Source organism: Mesocricetus auratus, unplaced genomic scaffold (assembly GCF_017639785.1).
Source record: "Mesocricetus auratus isolate SY011 unplaced genomic scaffold, BCM_Maur_2.0 Super-Scaffold_100676, whole genome shotgun sequence".
In the NCBI taxonomy this organism is placed as follows: domain Eukaryota; kingdom Metazoa; phylum Chordata; class Mammalia; order Rodentia; family Cricetidae; genus Mesocricetus; species Mesocricetus auratus.
In genome coordinates, this window is record NW_024429266.1 from 134,409,296 (window position 1) to 134,428,998 (window position 19,703).

The 19,703-nt window shown below is 47.9% G+C and overlaps 2 protein-coding genes and 1 long non-coding RNA gene across 6 annotated transcripts in view; 1 reads left to right on the forward strand and 2 right to left on the reverse strand.

Moving 5' to 3' along the window:
* Positions 1–6,018, reverse strand: part of Kcmf1 (potassium channel modulatory factor 1) — a 58,685-nt gene extending 52,667 nt beyond the window's left edge. The window contains exon 1 of one of the 2 annotated variants that reach the window (XM_040739421.1): positions 5,864–6,018. In XM_040739421.1, the coding sequence (XP_040595355.1) occupies positions 5,864–5,879 (16 nt within the window). In that variant the 5' untranslated portion in view covers positions 5,880–6,018. Of the gene's footprint in view, positions 1–5,230; positions 5,467–5,863 lie in introns of those variants that run through there. The other variant, XM_040739422.1, reaches the window with a different exon arrangement.
* On the reverse strand, positions 5,881–6,845 carry LOC121136550 (WAS/WASL-interacting protein family member 3-like). Its single transcript, XM_040737090.1, has 3 exons — positions 6,824–6,845; positions 5,984–6,702; positions 5,881–5,922 (listed from the first exon to the last, which is right to left on the reverse strand). The coding sequence occupies exons 1-3, from the start codon at positions 6,843–6,845 to the stop codon at positions 5,881–5,883; spliced, it is 783 nt and encodes a 260-aa protein (XP_040593024.1).
* A 2,104-nt stretch (positions 6,846–8,949) lies between these two features.
* The window catches only part of LOC110342469, a 41,078-nt gene continuing 30,324 nt past the window's right edge, over positions 8,950–19,703 (forward strand). The window contains exons 1-2 of one of the 3 annotated variants that reach the window (XR_005874544.1): positions 8,950–9,087; positions 19,362–19,489. This is a non-coding gene — a long non-coding RNA (uncharacterized LOC110342469). Of the gene's footprint in view, positions 9,088–15,058; positions 15,405–16,939; positions 19,490–19,703 lie in introns of those variants that run through there. The other 2 variants (XR_005874542.1, XR_005874543.1) reach the window with 2 other exon arrangements.

The window sequence follows — 19,703 nt, forward strand, 5'->3', positions numbered from 1 at the left end:
CATGCAAGTAAAAACCTTCAAAAAGCTAGTAGAATAGAAGTTGGTTAAGACAGCTTTGCAGTACAGGTCTGCACCCCAGCTACAATGTAAGCTGACAGGAGGATCACATGCTGAAGGTCTGCCTGGGACACAGTAAGTTCATAAAGTAAGGAAGGCTATCAAAACTTTAAAATGGCTGAGGTATTGGTTTATGGTAATTCTCTTGTCTGGCATGTAGAAGGCTCTGGGTTCCATCCTGAGCACTGCAAAACACCCAAGTAAATTAATCAATGTAAGGACACCACAGTTTTCTCTCTTGCCAAGGGCAGTACTAGCAAGGGCTGCGGGTGTAGCTCTGCTGGTAGACTGCTTGTCCGAACACGTGAGGCTCCGTGTTTGGTCACCAGCACTGCATAAACACAGCATGGTGCTGTGCATCTCTCATTCCAGTCTTAGAGAGGTTAAGGCCAGTGAGGACTATATGAGACCCTGTCCCAGAAAACTCAACAGTAGCAGGGCTGCCAGTAGCAGAGCTAAGTAAAGTGCTTGTACCAAACCCAACAATCTGAGTTCGAGAAACTCAGAACTCCTGTGAAGGTAAAAGGAGAACCCACTTCTGAAAGTTGTCCTTTGACCACCCCCTTTCCTGAACAAAGAAATACATGCAATATCTAATTTAATAAAGAGTATCAAGAACAAACTTATTTGAAAGTGGGTATGTATAGTAATGAACACACCTGCAATCCCAAAACTTGAGGTGGAAACACAGGGGTTCAAGGCCAGCTTGTATGGAAGGGAGGGAGGGAGCAAGAGAGGGAGGGGAGCAAGAGAGGGAGGGGAGCAAGAGAGGGAGGGAGGGAGGGGGGAAGGTAGGAGAAAAGAGAGGAAAAAAACCAAAAGATATTAAAATCAAAATAGATTCCCTTTCTAAAATTGGGCAAAATGGGGCAAGATGTCTCAAGAAGTAAAGGCATTTGCCACCTAAGCATGGTGAGCAGAGTTGACCCAGGACCCACACAGAAGGGGAGAACCGACTTCTAAAGTTATCCCAACTCAAACACACCCAGTGCTCACACTGAGCCCCCCTCACTCATGTATACTAAATAAGCTAAAACTGAACAAAGGCGTTTACAAAGTTGCATACACTTTGACACCCACTTGCCTGTTATCTTTCTGTGGGCCCACCTCAGGGGCGCTTCCTCAGAAACTCTACAAAAGCACATCTCCTACCAGGCTTTAAGGGAAAGACCATGTCTCCTTACTCCCTACATTCCTCAGTACCTAGCAGTGCATTTTACAGAGTAACAAAACAGCCCAAGAATTTAAAGCTCTGTGTTAATACACATAATCAACTAGACACTCATAACTGAGTTAATGAGCTGACAATCTGACAGGTTTTTATTTACAAAGCTATTTCCTGACTTTTTTTGGTTTTTCGAGACAGGGTTTCTCTGTATTGTTTTGGAGGCTGTCGGTCCAGCCTGGCCTCGAACTCACAGAGATCCACCTGCCTCTGCCTCCCAAGTGCTGGGATTAAAGGCGTGCGCCACCACTGCCCGGCTATTTCCTGACTTTTAAACTCTGAATCACATACATTTCAAAAATGTTCACCAAAATATGGCATTAAGATGGAGAGAGAGAGAGAGAGAGAGAGAGAGAGAGAGAGAGAGAGAGAGAGAGAGAGAGAGAGATACAGTAGTCCAGGATGGACCTCTACACACTTCTGCCTCAACTTACTGACAGTGCTGGAAATACAGGTACAAGCCTGAACGTTTTGCTGTTTCTTTGGATGGAACTGGCTAGCATTAAATTACTAGGCTCAGGGGATCCTCCAGCAGTAACAGAAGAGTGGCTACACCTAATAGCCAAGCGACACCATACCTGACTCCTTTTATCTTCCTTTGGTGGTGAAATCCAGAGCCTTATGATGCAGGTTAACCATGCACTGCAAAGCCGAAGACGCAGCTTAGCTGGTACATGCTTACCCAGCAAGTGTGAGGCTCGGGTTCAAGTCCTTATACTCCGTAAATCAGGCTTGCTTGTAAGCAGGGAAGTGAAAAGGAGGAAATCACCAGCTCAAGGTCACTCTTGGTCACCAAGGCCAACCAGAGATACCTAAACACTGTCTCAAAAAGAACAAGAAGCCCAACAGCATGGTCTCTACAACTGCACAGCTGCAGCCCCGGTCAGAGACCGTTCAAAAAGTAAACACAGAAAACAGACAACAAATGGGTTTGGTGCGTAAGAAACAGAACTAGATATTGTTGCTACAGAGAACATAAAGTGACTGGGTGCTACCACCTGGAAATGTTTGCTAAGCAAAATGAAGTGAAAAGAGGCCTTGCAATTCTCCCCAGTGAAGTCACAGAGCAAACAGGACATCACCGTTGTGGGACTGCCACCTCCACAGACACATTCCTGAAAAGGTAGGAGCCTATGCCCCACCCCTTCTCCCAGCCTACGTGGTGCTACCTCAAGGTGCTGGAGTTGGCTCAGTCCCCGAATGTGCTCATGACCCAATGGAAATACTGTCACACCAAGGGTAAGTCTCCCACCAGTTCCAGGCCACCCAACTCTAGACCTTACTGAAGGTCAGGATCAGGGAAACTCCAATGCCTGGATGAGTTGTGGCCACCTCCAGTTCTTGACTGGCTGGCTGACTAGATAAGAATGGCTTTTACATTTTTAAGTGGTGGTAGTGGCAGGGTTTCAAGGAATTATATTTCATGACACATGAAAATTATATGAAATTCAAATGTCAGTGTCCATAAATAAGGCTTTAATTGGAACACTGCCACAACCACTTGATTAGCTGGTTTTCAAATGACAATTGTGGTAGTGACAGATCGTATAGCTGGCTAAGCCGACAATGTTTTCTAACTGACCCTTTACTTTGGAGAATGTATGCTAACCCTGGCCTAGAGCGTTTCTCTGTGTCCTTGGCTGCATCCATTTTTCTCAAGAGGGGTTCAGTGCTTGATCTTGACAGGTGTTCATCTTGGGGCTGTGTAGTCCAAAGTTACATCATCTGTATTCTACAGAGCAATTGGTTAGAGTTGGGAGAAGTTACTTTGTGCAAAGAAGCCTGGAAAAGCAAGGAGAAGGCAAGAACATTACAGGTAGCACAGCTCTGACCTACACTAGACTACTACAGTCAGTTCTGGGTCATACATCTGAGGAAAAGAACTGCAGAGAATGTGGAAGACAGATGATTAAAGAGCTCAAAACGAGATCACTAAAAAATGCTAGGCTAGGTGTGGTGTCACAGAAGGGAGATGGCTGTAGGGAAACAGATGGGTGGCAGCAGGTGTGAGGCCAGCCTAGTGCACATAGTTGAGTCCAAGTCAGCCAAGAATCGGTACCATGATCCTGTCTCAAAAACAAGGCTGAGGCCAGATAGTGCGGCGCACACCTTCAGTCCCATCACTCTGGAGGCAGATTGGGCAAATCTGAGTTTGAAGCCTGCCTGGTCTATAGACTGAGTTCTCATACAGCCAGGGCTACACAGAGAAACCATCTCAAAAAAAAACAAATGAAGCTGAAAGAAACAGGATTAGCTGGCCAAAAGAAGAGAGAGGTAAGTAAAAACCTGGGATCCTACCCTATATTTGCTGATGTGTCAAATCCCTCCAGATGAAGATTACTGCCTGAAATAATATACTACAAAACACAGACATACCTCGAGAACAGATGTGACATTGAAACTATTATCCCTGCACGAGGCCAGAACTAGACCCTTAAACTACAATTGTCTGTTGGCACACAACTTTAATTATAGTTTCGGGAAGGCAGAGGCAGGCAGAATCTGTGGCCAGGCCAGCCAGGGCTACTTAATGAGACCCTGTCTCAAAGTAAATAAATAATAAATTTAGTTAATGTATGCATATAAATATAAACTCACTTGTCCAACGCTGTACAACATCTTCAACACACCCATTTAAGAAACATCTGGCATTAAGTTGCCAAAAAAGGTACTGCAGATTTCAGGATGTCAAGTAACTAAAAGGCAACACAAGTTTTATAAAAGCACACTTTCCAGGGCCAAACAGGGAAACACAGGCTTAAATTACAGTGTGTGCTTTATAGAAGGATATTATATCTATCTAAGCCATTTTAATTACTCTAACACACCATCTGAGGGTAAAGAACTCTTTTTCCAGGCTACTGCTCATTAAGAACATTCTGGATCTGGAGGGGCAAAGATCTCAAGACATCCAACTCTCTAAATTGCTATTCTGTTATTTTAATCTAGTTCCTGAATTAGAGCCTGCAGCCCATGCTCACTTTCATTTTGTCTTGAAGGTGGTCAATACACCTACTGCTGCAATTTAAAACTAACCCTAACATCTCCAAATGGAATAGATTATAACCTTAACTACAACTGTTTTCAAATTACAGCGATAAGGGACACATTCCCATTAAGTATACAGAATGGTTTGTGGGAACAGAGTTCTAAATTTCTGTTCCTGTTTGGGGATAAAATAAGTAACGTGCTATTCCTAAACTTCAACAGTTAGTAATAAAAAATGCCCCCAAGAAGTCTCTTTCCTAATTTTTTTTAAATACAGAATTCGTGAACACAAAATGTTCGGAGTCAATCTCAATCTTGTCATTAGATATGCAAATTCCCAAACTTGCCCTAAACATATGTTAATCAATGAGAGTTTTACAACCTAGAAAATCCACGCTGTGTATTTCCCTAAGAATGCCTTTCCTCGGTGAAGCACACCCTAGAGTCGGCCTCCACAAACTTTCTCCACTCCCAGAACACCTATCCTGGACTTGAGAATCTAAAGGACACGGTACTTTCAAGTCACTTCTACAATATTCCATTAACCGCTGTGAAATAAACTTTTCCCTAAGTCGGGTGACTACTTTTTAATGTAAAACCTGCCGTAGTGAAACAAAGAGCACATAGCCCCCTCCCCCTTCCTAAACCATATGGTAGCAAATTCAAGTTAACTTATTTTTCACCAGTTCATCGCCGATCCGTCGGCCTTAAAACACTTGTGCCTTTGTGCCGTGGGGCTGAGACGTGAGTGGTCTGATTCGTAGCCACAGAACCCTAGCTTGTTTTCACAGGGCACCGCGGAAGTCCAAACGCCCCCCGGCCGTAAGCCTGCTTCGGTGGGCAGCGCACGCAGGTGAGGGCCCGGGGCTGGCCGGGAGCGAGTTCCGCCCCGACCGAGTGACGGAGCAGGGAGTTTGCTCGCCGCGGCCGGGCTGAATCCGCCCCGGGAACTTGCCTTACCCGAGCCCAGGGACGCGCCGAGGCCTACCGCGAGGCCGGGCGAGCTCCAGTCAGCGAGGGCTGCCCGGGCCGCGGCGCCTTCCCGCCCGCACCGCCGCGGCCCTCAGGCGGGGCGGTCGCTCGTCCGTAGTCCTCCCGAACCCCGGACGCGTCCGCCGGGCCCGGACCCTTATTCCCCTGCCGCGGCCGCACGCCCGCGACCCGGCTTAGCCACCGCGCTGGGCTCTTCCGGGAGCCGCCGCAGCTAGGCCGCGCTGGGGCCCCGCGGTGCCCTCGGCCCGGCCGGCCAGGCCTCGGCGTCCGGTATGAGTCCCGAGAGCCTGGCTCCCGCCGGTAACGGGCCCCGCCGCCTCCCCTCCCCTCTCCCGCCCCATGACAGTGCAAAGCCTCCGGCCGCTCGGCCGCCCCGCCTCCGGCTCCAGGCCCAGCTCAGGGCCGCCGCCGCAAGCCACGGTTGCGGCCGCCGCTCCCGCTCTCGCTCGCTCTTCGGGTCACGGTCGCCTCGGGGCCCCTAGCCCCGCGACTCGGGCTCGACCCGCGTCCCCGCCGGTGCCCCGCTGCCCTCGGCAGCGCCCGGACCCCGGGCGGGGTAGGCCGAGGCCCAGGCGGTGGGGGCGGGGGCTCGGCTCTCACCTTCATGTCGGGACATCCTAGTTCAGACGCTGGCGGCGCGGCCCCTCCCGGGCTCCCGGCTGCAGTGTGCCCCCACCGCGGGCTCCCGGCGCTGCCCGCGCCCAGCCGGCCGACTCCCACTCGACTCCCGGGCTCGGCCGCGGGGGCGGGGTGGGCAGGGGAGCGCTCCCGCGGCGGCGGCGGCGGCGGCAGCGGCGGCGGCGGCGGCGGGGAGGCGGCGCGGGGCGGGAATGGGGCCGGGCCTGGCCGGGGCTGAGCTCCTCCAGGAGGCGGGTCCGACGCGGCCGCGGCTCCGCCGGCGCCCGCCGTGACTCGGTCACTCTTGGGCCCCCGCCGGCTCCCGGCAGCGGCGCGGCGTCCGCAAATCCCGCTCGTCCCCTCCCCCGGCCCGCCCCCCGCCCGTCTCCCGGCTCGGGCCGCCGCCTCCTCCTCCTCTTCCTCCTCTTCCGCCTCCTTCCGCCCGCCCGCACGCCCGCCCCGCCTCTCGCCGCCCCGAGGCCCCGCGGCCGGCGGGCGACTGTGCTCGGCGGCGGCCCGGCCGCGGTCCCCGCAGCACCCGAGCCCAGCCGCGGCCCGCCACGCTGCGCGTGGGGAGGACGAGGACGCGAAACGCCCGGGAGGTGGCTCCCCAGCGCCCAGGCGCGCGGCTGCCGGGCCGTCGCGGACCGCTCGGGGACGTGTGTTTGTGTGCTCCTTTAAAGCGGGGGACTCGGAAGGGAAAGGCGGACGGGCCTCCGGGCCTTGCGTGTCTTCAGGCCCCGCGCGGAGGCCGCGGCCGAGGTCTACCGAGCCACCTCGGCTGGAGGCTGGGTTGCCCGGCCGCCGCTCGCCCCAATGCGCTGCGGGGAAAAACTTGGTGGGCTTCGGGGCTGCTTTGCTTTCTCCGCTCGGGGACTGCTTTTCTGTGTGGCGTGTGTGTATGTGTTTGTCCTTTCCGCCAGCCTCACCCGGGCTCCTCACAGTCAACTTTCTTTTCAGGCATTACTAATTCAACAAATACTTCAGACTGCCCCCGACCACGTGTCAGTGGTGGCGTGGCGTAGGGAGATCGCGCCCTGTAGTTAAGACCTGTTCAGCCCTGGGACTTCCTCCGCTCCTGATATGCACGGTGTAACCTTGGACAAGGGACTTAACCTTGCGGCGCCTCCGCTCTATCTTGTTCGCTTTCGGTAGTGAATTTTGTCCTTGGCCGCTCGAAATTGGACAAAGTTGCCAGCTAAGTTTACTGAAACTGGGTTCCGGAATGCTGCTTGCTTTGGCGATTTTCCTAGCCTGCCCAGCCTCCGCTGACTGTGTGGCCTGGTTCAAGCGTTGATTGCCTTGGCTTCTGTGGCTTTCTGAAAGGGCATACATACCTAAATAGATGCAGAAGAAGAGGTACAGTACCAAAATATAGCATGTAAGCTCTCTAGCAGAGGAAGGACCCTGTTCGTTACAATATTTTATTGAATATGATTTAAGGTACACCTGCTTTTAAAAATACTCAAAAGTTTAATTCGAGGAAATACGTAGTAGATCACCCCCATCTGCCCAAGGAACTGTATACAGCAGTTATCACTGAGAAATAAACCAGGGTTTGGTGGGTTTTTTTGTTTTTAACTTGGGGGTTTTGTTTGAGGAAAAACCTCATGTAGCCAAGCCTGTCCATGAATCACTTATGTAGCTGAGGATGACCTTGAACTCCTGATCTTCCTGCCTTCCCCCACCTCCCAAATTGTGATATTATAGACATCTTTCATCACACTCCCAGCTAACTTGGGTTTAAATGAGGACTGGATCACCAGAAATACCCATTTCGTGTATGGAATTCCCACACGGATGTTGGAGGAAGAGGTTCAAGCTAAAAGAAAGTAAGGGTTACATAGAGCAGGGTTTGTAGTTGGCCTGCCTAACAGTGACACCCGTTAGTGGGCAAGATCCTTCCAGCCGTTTTTAAATTACTGGCAAGGGATTTGGGGTATCAGTCCAGTCCCTGAACTTCTTGAACTGTGAAAATCAGGCTAGCAGCTTTTAACAATGCATGTATACCACTATCCTAAGTGAATGGTGTGATTTTATATAAATTTATATCAAGGTTTTTAAGCAGTCCTGTAAAAATGCTGGAACAGTTAGGGTGGCCAACAAAAGCAACACCTCCAGGGAGGAAAACCAGTAAATATGAAAAATTGGACAAGACTAGGAGACTATTTAGGAAGAGGAAGGGACCTGGAGCTGGGAGGTGGCGTGCGCTCCAAGTATGGGAAGAAGTTCTAATGAAACTCAGTATTATGGACATGAATACTGCTAAGGCAAAGAAACATTGAAAGACAAGTTTTATTGTGTTGGGGAACAAATATGCAGTTCTGTCTGACATTCAAGGAACTACCATCAGTTCTCTGACAGTAATTCAGTTTTCAATTGCACAAAAGTAAGAAAATTAAGAACCTTTTATTCCAGTAAGGTTATACTGGATCATTACCATAGCTATGAGGTTTTACCAATTTCAGAGGTTGGGCCTTTAAGTTCAAAACAAAACAAAGCCCAGCCTCCTTAAAGGGTGGTGGTAAGTTCCTGGAACTTCAGCTCAGAAAGTTCCAAGCAGAAATTCTTGCCTGGGCTGGCTACGTAACTGAAGAGCTTGCTATTGAATTCAGTTCTTAGGATCTATATGGTGAAGGAGAGAACAAACTCCTATGCCGGGCGTTGGTGGTGCACGTGCACGCCTTTAATCCCAGCACTCAGAAGGCAGAGGCAGGCCGATCTCTGTGAGTTTGAGGCCAGCCTGGTCGGTCTACAGAGCAAGTTCCAGGACAGCCTCCAAAGCAATACAGAGAAACCCTGTCTCGAAAAACAGAACAAAAAAAACCTCCTATACGTTGTCCTCCAACCTCCATGCTCATGCACTCACACAAAATTCAAGGCCTGACCCTGCCTCATAAATATAAATAAAATCATTTGTCTGCCTTGCTGCCATATGTGAGATACTATTAAAAAAAAAAAGAATCATCTGGTGTGGTATAGTTGTAGGTTCAAGGCTAGCCTGAGCTGTGTGTGTGTGTGTGTGTGTGTGTGTGTGTGTGTGTGTGTGTGTGTGTGTGTGTCTTTATGCCAAATTGCTCAGTAAATGAATTTTGTTTTTCAGTTTAGTACTCTCCTGCCTCAGCTTCCCAGACTCTGGGATTACAGGCACAGATCACCATGTTCAACCACTTACCTGATGTTTCTGTTGAAGTTTAGTACCCCAGGTTAGCCTTGAACTCTCCAGATCTTCCTGTTCCCACCTCCCAATGCTGACTTGTTTCCCACCCTTGAAATGTTTCCTCCCAGCAGTGTCTCTCCCTATGCCTCTTTGATCTCTCCTGTCACTTGTAAGTGACAAGTGTCTTTTCCAAGCTAACCTATGTTCATGGATGGCCCAGTTGTGTTCTTTAAAACAAGCAGTCAAATACATTCTAATGAGATTCAAATAAAGTCTGTAGTGCATCATATAATATAATATCGGGTTCGTGGGGATTGAAACTCTGACCCTCACACTTGATAGCAAGTGGTTTACCCACTGAGCCATCTTCCTAACCCACATAAAGCAGTCTAAGAGGTTCTGGGGGTAAGGCTCAGGAGTGAGAGTGTACCCTGCTCTTGCAGAGACTTCCTATCGCCTTCATCGGTGACTCACAACCACTCAGAACTCCAGCTTCTGGGGGACCTGATGCCACTGCCGTTCATGGGTACCTGTGCTCATACCCCCACAAACACACGACTATACACATAATTTAATAAAAAATAAATTAGAAGGGACTGGAGAGATGGTTCAGTGGCTAATTTGAGTGTGGTGCTTACAGAGGACCTGAGCTGGGTTCCCAGCCTGGTGGCTCACAACCACTGTAACTCCAGTTCCAGGACTGACGAGATTGTAGTTCAGTTTGTAAAATGCTTGCCTAGCATGCAGGAAGTCCTGGGTTTGATCTTTTTCCCTATAAACCAGGTGTAGTTCAAACAACACTCTGTAGGTGGTGGCAGGATGATTAGGATTTCAAGGTCATCCTTAGTTTTGTAGTTTAAGGACAGCTGAGTTACTGGAGACTCAAAAAATCAAGGAAGTGAAGAGAGTGTCCTCGGAGTGCTACAACTATATCACACCCTCCAGCAGGATAGGGGACCAATGTGCAAGAGAGCAGAGACTGTAAGAGCCAAAGGTCAGGGAGGCCAGGAATGAAATCTCACTGTGACAGTACCAGTGCATTCAAGAACTCCAGCAGGGGTGGTGGCCAGCACCAGGTCAAGCCAGGCATCAACCAGCTTGGAGAGAAAGATTCATAAACTCCGCCCCTCATTGAGTAGCTTAGGACACTTGATGGCTTCTCCAGGAAGGAAAGTGAGTTTTCTCTAAGGGTGTGGCTCCTGGTAGGTTAACCATGTTCCGGTGGATGGCCCCACACCCAGAAATATATGAGCAACACAAATGAGACCTGATGGGTTATTAAAAATTGTAAAAGAAAGTCGGGAGGTGGTGGCCAATGCCTTTAATTCCAGCACTTAGGACAACAACAAAATTATAAAAGAAGACACTTGGGATAGGAAGCTGGGATGGATCTAGGAGGAGCTAGAGGAGTAATAGGAATGAATATGATGAAAATATTGTATATAAAATTCTGAAAGACTAAGAAAAAAAATAAGGGCTTCCTGGGTATGATAGTTTACACCTTTAATCCCAGCACTTGGGTGGCAGAGGGAGGTGGATCTCTGAGTTCAAGGCCAGCCTGGTCTACAAAGAGTTCTAGGACAGCCAGGGCTGTTACACAGAGAAACCCTGTCTTGAAAATGCAAAAACAAATCCCAGCACTCCAGAGGCAGAGGCAGGCCTGGTCTACAGAGTGAGTTCCAGGACAGGTTCCAAAGCCATAGAGAAACCCTATCTCAGAACGCCCTCCCTGCCCCCCCCAAAATGAAAAACCAAAGCAAAAAAGAAAAATCAAAAAAAAAAAAAAAAAAAAAAAAACAGCCCCACAAGGGGCTGGAAAGATAGTTTAAAAGTATTGGCTGCTCTTGCAGATGACCTGGATTCCATTCTCAAGCCCCACTTGGTGGCTCACAGTTGTCTGTAACTCCAGGTCCAGATAATCTGGAATCCTCTTCTGTCCTCTTTCTGCTGCAGGCGCACATGCTGTGCACACATCCACATTCAGGCAACACATATATACGCATAAAGCTTCTAAGATCTTGAGTAACGATGGGTAACATGCCCAACAGTTAAGAGCACTCACTGCTTTTACAGAGGACCATTATTCAGTTCCAGTACCACATGGAGGCTCACGGCCCTCTGTAACTCCAATTCCACAGGATCTGATGCCTCTGGAGGTCCTGCACACATGGTACATTTACATACATAGCAGCAACTCTCACACACATAAAATAATTTTTAGCAATCTTAAATAAAAATCTGAGAACAGTACGGCCAACAAAGACAAAAACTGCTCAGCCGTTCCGAGTATGTTTCTAACAGTAACAAACTACACATCCATCATTTAAACTTCTGTGCCCTGCACCCCAAGCACATTGTGATCAGCGAAGCAATGTTTGAAAGAACTTTGTATGCTGAGCATGGTGGAGGCCCAGAATCACAGCACTTTGGAGATGGAGGCAGGAGGATCAGATCAAGATCACCTTTGCTACATAGTGAGTTTGAGGCCAACCTAGGCTACATCAAACACTGTTCAAAATACTAAATAAACACTCTTCAAAACACTTGCAATGGCCATGCTAATCTATTCTGTACCCTTCCAATTTTCAGTGTATGGTCAAGTGATACTGGGAAGGAATTATTACTCAGTTGATCCAGGACAGGAAACTTTTTTTTTTTTTTTTTTTGGTTTTTTGAAATAGGGTTTCTCTGTGGCTTTGGAGGCTGTCCTGGAACTAGCTCTTGTAGATCAGGCTGGTTTCGAACTCAGAGATCCTCCTGCCTCTGCCTCCCGAGTGCTAGGATTAAAGGCATGCGCCGCCACCACCCAGCTGACAGGAAACTTTTAAAAAGTGGTCATCTTAGTTAAGGTTTCTATTGCTGTGAAGAGACACCATGGCCACAGCAATTCTTACTAAAGAAAACATTGAATTGAGGTGGCAGCTTACAGTTCAGAGGTTCAGTTCATTATCGTCAAGACAGAGAGCACGGCACAGTTCATTATCGTCAAGACAGAGAGCACGGCAGAGTGCAGGCAGACATAGTGCTGGCTACATCTTGATCAGAAGGCAACAGTCTCATATGTGGCTTGAGCATATATGAGACCTCAAAGCCCAACTTCACAGTGACACATTTCCTCCAACAAGGCCACACCCAATCCAACAAAGCCACACCTCCTAATAGAACCACTCCCTTTGGGGGGGCATTTTCTTTTAAATCACCACAGCGGTAAAAAGAGGATGAGGAGGCTGAAGAAATGAAAAAAAACCACAGAGTATATGCTGTCAGGGATATAGGTTAGAAGGAAAATAAATAGACAAAGTCAAGAGAGGCATCAAGGAGTTCTGCAGGAAGCAAGATAATAGATTGAAGGCTGTTTGGCTTAGCAGAGAGGCTCTTGCCGAGCATACAGAAAGCTCTGGTTCCATCCCCAACACTGGGGAGAGGCTCGATACAGAGACTAAGAAAGAGCCACAAGAGAAGCTGAAGTCCAGATCCAGGCATAGAGGGGGAGGGTGTGGAAGTGCAGACAGAGGTGAAGACATCAAGGCCTTGCATGGTGATGCATGAAGTCACTCAGGGTGGCAGGGTCTGGAGTGAAGACTGTGGAACAGCTCTGAGGCCTCAGCGACTCTTGGGCAGGTACTGTGAGACTGAGAGCGTTGTGGTTTGAATGAGAATGTTCCCCACAGTCTTGGTGTTTGAATATTTGGAGGCGCTGTTCGGGTAGGTTAAGGAGGGCTTGCTGGGGAAGTCTGTCACCAGGGGCAGGCTTCGAAGTTTAAAAGCCACATGGCATTTCCAGTTCACTCTCTGCTTCCTGCTTGTGGTTCAAGATGTTTGCTCCAAGCTTCCAGTTCCATCTACCGTGACTGCCTAGTGCCATGCTTTCCTACAAAGCTAGTGATGGGTTCTTCTCACACTGGAACACATACTCAAATAATAAGTAAACTCTTTCTTCTGGCCAGGCAATGGTGGTGCACTCTGTTAATCCTATCACTTGGCAGGCAGAGGCAAGTGGATCACTATGAGTTTCAGGCCAGCCTGGTCTAAAGAGCTAGTTCCACGACAGAGAAACCCTGTCTCAAACAAAAACAAAAAGCCCCCAAAATCCTCTTTCTTCTGTAAATTGCCTTGGTCATGATGTTTTATCCCAGCAATCAAGAAGTAACTAATACAGGGAGAGAACACGGTTGATGTGGTGACCGTATGGCACATAGCTTTCCTACCCTTCCCAGGCTCCAATACGTGGGAGGACTCTGTGGTTACATCAGGGATTCTGAGTTTCAGCAGGGCTCAGATGCTGGCTTTACCATTGACTGGCATTGTGGCTTTGGATGGCAAGTCTCAGAGAACCTCACTCGCCTTGTCAGTAAAAAAGAAGATACAGTGGTACCATATCTAAAGCTACTTTTTTAAAAATGTTGATTTACTTTGTGTGGAAGAGGGCATGTGTGTCACAGAGTATGTATTAAAGTCACTGAACAACCTGTGGGAAACAATTCTCTCCTACAGTGTGGGTCCTAGTGATTAAATTCAGGTCTCAGACTTGGAGGCAAGTGTGCTTACCCAGGACCCATCCTACTGGCTCTACATGTAAAAACGGTTTTTATTCTATTTATTTACTGTTTTTAAAAAATAATTTGTTTATTTTATGTGCATGTGTATCTGTGTGAGGGTGTTGGATCCCCTGGAACTAGAGTTGTAGACTATTGTGAGTCGCCTTGTGGGTGCTGGGAATTGAACCTGGGTCCCCTGGAAGAGCAGACAGTCCCCTTACTGCTGAGCCATCTCTCCAGCCCGATTTATTAACAGATTTCTTAAGGCAAGGATCTTTTCTACTTTCTTGATTTCATAGAATGTTTTACTTTTGCCATGAGTGGTGATGCATACCCAGAGCCAGGCAGATCTCTGGGTTGAGGCCAGATTGAGCTATATAGGAAGTTCTAGGACAGCTAGAGCTACATAAAGTGACTCTGTCTCAAAAACATAAAATAAAGCTTTTAATTCTTATTACTTCATTTTTGGTATGTGATGGGGGAAGTCCTGTACATTTGTTAGTAAAGCACTGTTGGCCAATAGGAATCTAGATAGGTGGGACTAGGAGTCCAGGAGGATTCTGGGAAGGAGAAACACAGGAGAATCGACATGTGACGCCATGGGGTAGGAAGCCCGGAACTATTCTCCAGTAAGAGACATACTTAGATTAACAATTATGGGGTAATTACTTAAGTCAGAGCTAGCCAGTAAGAAACAAGCAAGGCCAACAGCTTCATAATTAATATAGCTTCCTGTGTGTTTAGTTGGGACTGATGCGGCTCTAGAACCAGGCTGGCGGGAAAGATTCACCCAAGGAAAAAGCTTCTCTTAACAGGTATGTGTGTGTGGTGTGGCTTACATGAGTATGTGAGTATACATGTGGAGACCTTACTGCCTGAGACAGTGTCTCTCACTGAGCCAAAAAGTTGGATGGTTTGGCTAGGTTGACTGGCCAGAAAGCTCTTGGAGTCTGTCTCTGCTGGGATTACGGGCACACACAGGTGTGTCCAGCTTTTTATGTGCATGCTGGGGATTTGAACTCATTCCTCATGATTGTAAAGCAAGTACTGAGTCATCTGTCTCCTCAGCTTCAGCAGCGTTTGTTCAGTTTCGTTGAGATACTGTCACTGTGTAGTCCAGGCTGCCTTCTAACTTGCTCTGTAGACCAGGCTAACCCTCTTGCCCCTGCCCTCTCAGTGCTAGACTAACACTCAGTTTCATTTCCCATTTTTGTTCTGCTGAGTCAGAATCTCGATCTGTTGCATAAGCCAGCTGAAGACTGGCTATGTGAACTCAAGGGAATCCTCCTGCTTCAGCTTTCCTCATGTTGGAATTTATGAGCATGAGCCACCATGCCTAGCTTTTAAAATCTTTCTAAACCAGGAGGTGGAAGTGCAGGCCTTTAATCCCAGCACTCCAGAGGCAGAGGCAGGCAGATCTCTGTGAATTCCAGGCCAGCCTGGTCTACAGAGCAAGTTCCAGGACAGCCAGAGAGCTACACAGAGAAACGCTGTCTTGAAAAACAAACAATTTTTTTCTAATAAATACATAATAACTGGATGAATATTACACGCAATGTGGTTATGAAGGGTTTGATAAGACAAAGTTTTACATGTTTGCATGCGTGCACATAAATGTTTGTATATGTGAGTGCAGGCATGTGTGTACCTCAGCATTCCTGTGGAGGTCATGAGACAACTCTTTTTTTTTTTGTTTGTTTTTCGAGACAGGGTTTCTCTATATTGCTTTTGGAGGCTGTCCTGGAACTGTAGACCAGGCTGGCCTCAAGTCACAGAGCTCTGACTGCCTCTACTTTTGCCTCTCAATTGAGTGCTGGGGTTAAAGGTATGTGCTTCTTGGCCATTTTATTTTATTTTTAATTATGTGTATGCATGTGTGTCTATGTATGGGTTTATTTAGAGTTCAGTGCCTGTCTAAAAGAAAAAGAGGAGGAGGGGGAAGAGGAGAAGGAGAAAGGAAAAGAGAACCAATAGGGACTAGAGGTGGCTAGGAGAAGGGTACAGGTCTTGTTTCAAATTTGGTTGAGTCCAGTGTTTACAGGCTTAAGAGAAGGATCCAGGATCTCCGTGAGTTTGAGACCAGCCTGGTCTACAAGAGCTAGTTCCAGGACAGCCTCCAAAGCCACATAGAAATCCTATCTCGAAAAAACAAAAAGAGAGAGGGAGGGAGGGAGGGAGGGAGAGAGAAGGATCCAGGTGAGGAGACAAACTGAGGAGCCTGGGGTGGGATCAGGTGGGGAAGCAGATGAAGTCAGCTTTCACTGGGGCTGGAACGATACCTCCTCTCCCTCCCTGGTGCTGAAGGGAAAATTGCCAGTGGAGAGAAGGGTTAGTCTGGGTGGAGTAGGAAGTTGTGATGTCATGCCATCTTTTCAGTTCAAGGCTAGTTCACCATTCCAGGTTTCTTTGCCTTTCTTCATTCTTCAAAGAAAAAGAAAAATCTCCTTGGCTACACAGGGAGTTTAAGGCTGGAATAGATGAGACCCTATCTCAAACAAAGCAACACACACACACACACACACACACACACACACACACACACACACACACAGCTGAACATGCACCTATAACTCCAGTACCAGGGAAACTGATGCAAGAGGATGTCAAAATTGAGTGAGCCTGGCAGCAGAGTGACACACGTGGGTGCCGGTACACAGAAGACACAGTAAATACCCAATTTAAATAGAATGCAATAAATTTTTATAAAGCAGAAAAGGAAAGAAAACAAACTGTAGGGCTGGGGGTGTAGCTCAGACATACAGCTCTCGCCTACAGGGTGGCTCAGCAGGTACAGCCTGATGCCTGATGGCCTGCCTGCTGTGGTTTGCTTTCTTTCTTTTTGTTTTTTCTTTTTTTGTTTTTGTTATTCGAGACAGGGTTTCTCTGTGGCTTTGGAGGCTGTCCTGGAACTCGCTCTGTAGACCAGGCTGGCCTCAAACTCAGAGATCCGCCTGTCTCTGCCTCCTGAGTGCTGAGATTAAAGGCATGCGCCACCACTCCCTGGCTTTGGTTTGCTTTCTATTGCTATAATGAAACACTATGACTGAAAACGACTTGGGGAGGAAAGGATTTGTTTTAGCTTATAGTTTGACATCACAGTCCTTCCCTGAGGGAATCGGGGCAGGAACTTGGAGGCAGGAATTGAAGCAGAACCATGTAGGAACATCGGCTGGCTTTGCCCAACCTTCCCCCATCCCCCATTATGTAGCTCTGGCTGTCCTGGAACTCACTGTGTAGACCAGGCTGGCCTCTAACTCACAGAAATCTGCCTGCAGCTGCCTCCCAAATGCTGGGACATGCATCACCCCACCTGAGCATGGGGGGGGGGGAGGGACTTTTAAAAAGGCTTACCAGGAAACTGAGGCAAGGAATGGGATGGGGGATGAGCTGGTCAGTCCAGTCAGGAAGTGTCTAGCACCCCCTCTCAGTTCCTGTGTGGTCCTGAGTGTAGCCCTTAAGCATTGCGAGGAGAAAACTTAACAAGGAAACAGGAACCAGAACTCTTCTGGTATCTCTGGCTTCTAGCAAGGACATTCTTGGACCTGCTTCTTTGGGGGTGCTTGCCCTACTTGACCAGTTTCTGTCTCCTGAGTTCATCCATTCTTCCTTCAGGATAACCTTCAGAAAGGGCAGAGAGTAGAGAGGAAGTCAGGGAATAAATACTGAATGTCCTTGCACACTTTTAGATCAACTCCATCAGAATTTCTGAGGGTGGGGCCTAATGACCCACAATTGAAAAGACATCCCCACTTGTAAGCTGATAATGCAGTAAGTTGAAAAAACTCCCATTATGCACTCAGGATCTTGGTCACCATACTCCCTTCCCTTCCCTACTGGGCTGTCCTGTGCCGTTTATCCCCTTGCCAATCACAGGCTTGCAGTTCAACCTTACACTTGACTTTCACAGTGCCCCTTGGATTCTGATTTGTAAAATATGTGAATGATGGTGTCCATATCCACACACCAAAAATTTGCTCTCATTAAGCTGCCAAATTCTTCATGAAGCCGGTTTCCTGTTTCAACTGAGACTTCAAAACCAAAATTAAAAAATCTTACCTATCTACACAGAACGATCCTTGAAGGAACAGGACTGTGTATGGCTACCCGAAGGAATGTTAGAAAATGAGGTTATGTGAAAACATATGGGTTTGCAGCCAGGTGTGGTGGTGTAATCTCGTGTTAAGTATAATTTCAGCACCAGATGATCAGTATTTTTGGATCCCTGGTTGTGGGTTTCTCTGCTGATGCAGCAAGCCAAATCCAGCTGAATTAATAAAACCAGGGTTAATGAACAAAGCATGGCAATTCCCAGGTGACTCTCAGGAAAGACAGGAGAGAAATCACTTGGCAGGTCTAGGGTCCTGGTCTTAAATATCCTGTGGGCGTGGTCTTGTGCCTCAGGGGAGGAGCCACCTCTTGAATGGGCTTCTTGAGAAGGGGTGGGGTTTGGAATCCAGGAGAGTGAGGCTGAAGCGGGGTTCCCAGCTAAACACTCAGCACTTAGGATATAGAGATGCTACCAGGGAAATTGGGATTCCCCTCTTTGGATTCCTTAGTTAATAAAAGAATTTGAGGGCTGGTGAGATGGCTCAGTGGGTAAAGCTGCCAGCTGTAAAGCTTGTGGAGCTGGGTTCAACCCCCAGAACTCACATGTTGAAAGGGGAGAACAAATTCCCCAAAGTTGTCCTCTGACCTCCACATCTATGCTGTGGTGTCTGCTGGCAGCTCTGTAGCAACTGTACCAGGGTGAGCCTCCTGGAAAGAAGGGGTTATCTCGCTAGAGGGATAAATATACCCTGCTTCTCTTTAGCATGGCTTAAGGTGAATCAGCCTTCCTGGGGCATCGTCTCTACCAGGTGATTGCCGATGTCTTTATTTACTTACTTATTTATTTATTTATTTATTTTCGAGGCGGGGAGATGTTCTCTGTGTAGTCCTGGCCGTCCTGGAACTCACTCTGAGACCAGGACACAGGGATTCATCCATCTCTGCCTCTGAGTGCTGAGATTAAAGGTTTAAGCCACCACCACCCTTCTCTTAGTCACTTTTTATTGTTTTGATAAACATCATGACCAAAAACAAGCTGTGGGAGGAAAGGATTTATTTTATTGTATAGTCCAACACTGAGGGAAGTCACAGCAGGAGCTCAAGGTTGAAGCAGAGGCCATGGAAGAGTGTTACTTATTGGTTTTGAAGGGACAGGACCCTCATCTGGCCCCCTGCTTTAGCAGCCACGACAGGCTGCAGAAAAGACACAGAAAGAGGTAGGCCTCTGAGCTTCCTGACCTTGCCCGAAGTAGTCACTAGGAGATCAGATACCCTCCCTCCATGTGGCAAGGAACCAATCAGAGGTTAGTTGGTGGGTTGTGGATGTGCTTTATGGGCTCTGGATGTGCTTTACGGTAACAGTGGCATAACAGTGACATACAGAGCATTGCAACTGCCCTGGAAGGGCCTATAGGCCATAGCAACCAGTTGGCCAATGAACATAGGACATGTCGCCCAAGCCTGGAAATGTACCAATCCTGAGACTGTTGAGACCCCAGACACTCCCCTTGCTCTACCCCAATAAATTCCCTGCCCCATGGTTCTTCTGGGTCCTTCTTGCTCCACCTGCTGTGTCAGATAGACAGAAGACCCGAGTTAATACAGTTAACTCATTAATTATTAAAGAAACCTTTGTTTTTGCACCAGAGAGTCAGCTCCTTGGTGGTCTATTTGGGGTCTTGTAAACTTGGCATAACAGTTTGTTTCCTGTGGTTTACTCAACCTGCTCTTTCAGACAACTCAGGACCACCTACCCAGGAGTGACACCACCCCTTGTTGGCTAGAATCTCCTATATTGTTCATCAAACAAGAAAATACTTTGCAGATTTGCCTACAAGCCATCTGATGGAGGCATTTTCTCAGGTGAGATTCCCTCTTCTCTAATGACCTTTGCAGTGACTGTGTCAGAAAACAAACACCCTCAACTAGACTAACTCTTCCATTTTGTGTAACTTCTCCCCAGGCCAGAAATAGATCTTTATTATTTTGACCAGGAAGAAATACCTTCCTTTCCCTTGTGGAGTTCAACAGAGTACTGATATAGGTTATTGTAACAGAGGCAAGAGGATCAAGGTTT